Here is a 5,676-nt window from a genome sequence, read left to right as displayed (position 1 = left end):
TCAGAGAAGCCGATTTTTATAAAAACCTTTGATCTGTTTTGGCAGAGGTGAAAAGTTGCTTATATCTTATATGTTAATTGTGATTTTTGACAATGTTTTCAAGCACACTTTATAGATATTCATAACGCTAACATATTATATTGAAATCAAAAATATATCAAATTGGATATCGACTTTAAAAAGAATGTGATTGAAAACATATAAAGGATTAAAATATTTTTGTACCACCAAACTCCGCCCTTTTTGGAATTGACGTTTGCTTTTCCACCTGCTCATTCTATTTCTATGAGGCACCCCGTCCCCATCACCTCGCCTCGCCCCCTCCCTCTCATCAGCATCAGCAGCATCATCAGATGCGCGCAGATCACGCTAAACAGCGCACTGGTTCATCCATCAGCAGGTGTGTGGCTATAACAGAAGATTATCTATACATCCCCACCTATTTATGGTCGTTATATTTGACTGTCTCTTTTTGGATCGTTAACTGGAGTTTTTATCAGATTTGATGGTTTGATTTCCAGCGGATATCTCAAGTCAGCGTGGCCGAAGAGGAGAGAGAATAAAAGCGAGATCATATTTAACATCCGCGCGTCTCCGGTGTCTGTGGATGGGCTGCGGACATCTGCAGTCTCTGGCTTTGAGTCACTAAGAAGATGGCGGACAGGGCAGAGATGTTTTCTCTCTCCACCTTCCACTCCCTCTCTCCTCCAGGATGCAGGTAAGACACAACATCGTCTCGCTTCCCTCAAAAATGCTCATGGGCAATGCCATCCTTTCCATCGTTCACAAAACGGACGGATTATTCATTAAACCTGACCAGACTCGAGCATATGTTTATGTATCTTCAACGTCCTTACATCCTCTCATCCGGAGAGCACCATCAGCATCCGAAATCAATGACGCTCAGCATCCCAGTGAATTATCAATAATGCGGGTATTGTTGCACGGATTTAGGATGTAGGCTATATAAATAAATGTTTTTTATTGCATATATTTAATTATATGTAATATGGTACCAAATATTTGTGAGAAAGACGGACGATTGTTTTTGTCATTGCCTGACGCATCCTCTCTGGTAATTGGCGTATTGGAGAGGCCCCACGCCCTGTTAATGTAGCTAATGTTTGATCACACTTATGGTTACGCTATAGGCCTAGTTAGTAGTAATATAATTGTGTTATCCCTAATACTCCCTAACATTACGTCATACTTTACTGTATTTGTTTTGTGGAGCTTGCTTGCAATTACACATTATTGTTACAATATCACTATATTAATTATATTTAACCAATAAAGTCTTTCAAAAAATGCTTGGTAAAATTAGGTAAAAATATTTTAGTTATCATTAACTCATGCAAAATAGAGAGATGATAATTTAAAGGTTTCTTTTGCAGTGCAAATTGAATTTATAGTCAGTTTATTTTATCTGTCATGAGTGTACCTTGAATTTATTATAATCTCTTTAAATGTATAAATTGAGCAACAATATCACATTATGTCAATCATTTTTTTTCACTATAAAAAAGTATTTCACTGTATAGTGAACATGCATTTACTGAGTAATCAATTACTTATACATAACTGCATGAACTTGGCCTATTGCTATTTAAATGTTTTATTTTAATATAAATATGAACTATAGTTTTTATTTAACAAAGTATAATGAACATTTTTGACGCTAGCATACTACAGTGTGAATACTACAACATTCATTTTTTCTATATCTGACATGCTGGACTTCCTGTTCTTTTGATTTATATTAGTGTCCCCTTCGTGATATTGACAGACCCTGTAAAATTTATATCCAGTTCAGGGATCAATGCACTGTCTGTGCACCCATAAAAAGCGTTGCATTGGTGACATTCGTATCCGAATTTCTCTGTTGCCCATCGCCACCAGTATGAACAGGCAAGAGCAGACATCAAACATTTAAAATGGCCTTCAGCAGAAAAAATCAGAGGAGTCCGTCAGCTCATATCACATTTGACAGTGTGACACTGTCAGGTCATGCGTAGATCTGAAGGCACGTGCTGTAACCGGGCAGGGCAGATGATATCAGCTATGATGTAAACAGGAAGTGACAGCATAATAAAAAGCTGCAAGTGATGGGTTTGGTGTCATCTCATAATATTTCTTCTTTATTTCCTAGCAGTCCCTATCTCAAATTATTTTGTAAAAATCTTTTCATTGTTTTCCATAAGTCTGGGTATTTTCATAAACCTGTCATCTAGAAAAACTGTGGGCAGCAGTCTGGATTCTCTAATGCCTTAGGAAGATATTATACTGTATCAGAAAGAAAAAAACATCCTCTCTCTCTTTCTGATGTAAATATACAGTTTATACAGTCTACAGTTAGTATTTAGAGTATGAGAATTAGCATTGATTTATTATAGGAAAAGTATGGTGTTTTGTTTGCTGTATTGATTACCATTTGTATAACATAGCTTTACTGTAAATACCATGGTTAATCTATGGTTACTGTAGCAAAACCATGGTGAATTTATATGTATACTGTACATCTGTTTCTATGTACATGAATTCAATTAGAAATAAAAGTTGGTACAGTAATAGAAATAGTACATGTGAGCAAGGCATTTCCCAATTTTCTTTCTTGTGTGTCATGTGATGGTAAAGAATAGCAGGATTTTCACTGACTGTGTTGTGGTAGCATGGCTCAGCTCAGCAGTACTCTAAGGTAATGTACTGTGTCTCTCAGGAGTGATGCTCTCTACAAAACACAAAGCTTTCTCGCATAGACACCGCATAGATAAACCAACAAAAACACACAAACATACTAATGCGGTAAAGAGCACATCCAGTGAGAAGATACACCCGTTTTAAGCTGTTATGTAATAACACGGCTGCTCCCTTTGGAATACTGCAATACCAAACACATATGTGTCTGTCTGAAAATGAATTGTTACATTGATGTCAACATTAAATGGGGCTTCAAAGAATTGCTATCGGTTGTGAGAGGTTTGATTTATTAATTTAGCAAAAAAACACAAAGCAGTCACTGTAGATGATGATCATTTGATACTATTCAAATGCAATTGTTTACAGTACTAAAATTCAAAAGCGGTGAGGAGAAATCTCGCTTAATGCATGCATAACAAAATATAAATGTTTTCTTTTGTATTTCTCAACTAGCTGGTGGTAATACCACTAAACAGTGTAATAGTTACTTAGTGATTTATAGTGCTCTCTGAGGAGATGTGATTATCCTTGGTTTTTGCCGTGTGTTTGGTGCATGTGTTTGTCATGTGACTAATGATGTAATCGATGTGATGATCAGAATATTGATTGTGGTGAAAGGTTCACCTTCACTAAATCTCAGCTGTGCTTCTTGGAGTCATGAGAGGAGAGATATGTGTGTGTGTGTCACAGGGATTTCTGCTGTGTCGACACTGAATGCCCTTAGGATGATCGTTTCTGAACTGTTGTTATATAATATGTCTCTTATATTTCTTGGAAAGGTGTAGTATGATCTAACAAAACTCCACAATGGCATGGTGATGATATCATTATCATAGTGATAATATACAGTACAATAACGCAGTCGTTTTCAAAGATTGTGCCGGTGGGCCCCAGTTTTAGGACATTTTTAAAAATACATTCATTTATCATAAATTATGTGTAATTAAACCTTAGAAAAATAAGGCTACTAACCAACAGCATTACATTTTATATTTGTTTAAACGTTTTGTTTAAATAAAATCTTATGTTTTAGCATGTTTTATGTCATACATTTTCTTTAGGGGGGCCACACAGGACACAAGTGAAGGCCACTGTACACAAGGGGGGCCGCACTCCAAAAAAGTTTGAGAACCACTGCAATAGCGAAAGCATTACTGGTAACACTTTACAATAAGGTTCATTAGTTAACATGAACCAATAATGAACCGCACAGTATTTATTAATCTTTGTTAATGTTAATTTCAACAATTAGTAATACTTTATTAAAATCTTGTTAACGTTAGTTAATGCAGTCGGAACTAACATAAACAATTAAAAGCTTTATTTCTATTAACTAACATTAACAAAGATTAATAAATACTGTAACAAATGTATTGCTCATGGTTTGTAATACAATAACTAACGCTAACTAATGAACTTTATTGTAAAATGTTACAGAAATACTCTACTACATGGTACTGCACTATTTTGTGAAGTGTGATTTACATTTACATTTGCTGTACTCAGCTCAGTACCTTAATGTAAAAACATAGTATTACTCTTATGCATTTTTTGGTACTCTTTGGTTGGGGTGCTAATTTTTAAACATACAAATGTTAACATAGAAAATTGAATTGAAATGGCAATTGATCATTTTAAATCGATGTCCATTTTAAATCAATGTGCCATGTTAACACAGATAATTATATACCTATAATATACATATACAGTGCCCTCCATAAGTATTGGAACAGAGGCACATTTTGTGTTATTTTAGCTGTTTACCAAAATGTATTCCAGTTACAGTCATATATGACTATTGGCTTACAGTGCACACTCTCAGCTTTATTTTGAGGGTATTCACATCCAAATTGGCTGAAGGATTTAGCAATTACAGCCGTTTAATATGGAGCGCCCCCTTTTAAAGAGGTCAAAAGTAATGGGACAGTTGACTTAAAAGCTGTTTTATGGACAGGTATTGTCTATTTGTTAAATAATTTCCTCATGAATGACAGATGTTAAAGGTCTGGAGTTGATTTTAAGTGTGGCAATTGCATTTGAAAGCTGTGGCTGTGAACCCAAATCATTCGATTCAGGGACATCTCCATGCAAGTGATACAGAGCATATTTAGGTTTCAAAAACACAACAAATCCATCAGAGAGATAGCAGGAACATTAAGAGTGACCAGATCAACAATTTGGTGCATCCTGACTAAAAAAACAACACACTGGTTAGCTCAGCAACATAAAAATCCTGTATGTCTAAATAGGATAACAGTGGTGGATGATCGAATTATCCTCTCCATGATAAAGAAAAACCCCTTTACAATGTCTGTAGGGAGAAAAAACAAGAAAAAATGTGTGATTGGAAAGGCACATGCTGGCACATTGATGTTAAAATCTGAAGTTGTTAGTTACATGTTTATTTACATACTAAAAATAATAAAATATACAATATACAACATTGAAATGGGTTTTCATTTTCCATTTCCATCTTAGAAAGAAATAGTACGCATTTTAAATGATTCAGAATAAGAACTGTTATGCCGTAATGTGAAATTTGTGTCCAATTGTTTTTAAAATTAGTGAAATAGGCAATTGTGTTACATTGGCCACGTTAACTCAGATTTCTATCGAAGCACATAAGATGCTTTCTGGAAAATGTTGAGATCATGCTGGGATAACATGAATCATCACGTTTTGTGGAGTCCGTGCCAAGCTCAAGTGCATGATATCATTTAGCAAACAGTGCATGTTTGCATTTACATTTATGCATTTGGCAGATGCTTTTATACAAAGCGTTGCATAAATTTTTTATCAGTATGTGATGTGTGTTCTCTGGGTTCGATCTCTGAACATTTTGTACTGATTATGCAATGCTAACCACTGAGCTATACAGGAGCACTAGTGATAGTGATATGCCAAATAATATTTTTTTAAGGTAAGTGGTCGCAATCAATTTATTTAAGCTACATTTAAACAAAGGAAATTAGAAAAACA

General features: G+C 35.1%; 1 protein-coding gene across 1 annotated transcript in view; it reads left to right on the top strand.

Moving 5' to 3' along the window:
* The first annotated feature begins 299 nt into the window (after nucleotides 1-299).
* mapk8ip2 (mitogen-activated protein kinase 8 interacting protein 2) overlaps nucleotides 300-5,676 on the top strand; it is a 40,479-nt gene continuing 35,102 nt past the window's right edge. The window contains exons 1-2 of the mRNA XM_065283589.1: nucleotides 300-400; nucleotides 522-718. Coding sequence (XP_065139661.1) covers nucleotides 654-718 — 65 coding nt within the window. The 5' untranslated portion in view covers nucleotides 300-400; nucleotides 522-653. The remainder of the gene's footprint in view (nucleotides 401-521; nucleotides 719-5,676) is intronic.

The sequence above is a fragment of the Paramisgurnus dabryanus genome, chromosome 9, assembly GCF_030506205.2.
Source record: "Paramisgurnus dabryanus chromosome 9, PD_genome_1.1, whole genome shotgun sequence".
Taxonomy (NCBI): Eukaryota; Metazoa; Chordata; class Actinopteri; order Cypriniformes; family Cobitidae; genus Paramisgurnus; species Paramisgurnus dabryanus.
The sequence above is the reverse complement of the archived record's forward strand: the minus strand, read 5'-3'. Positions and strand labels throughout refer to the sequence as shown.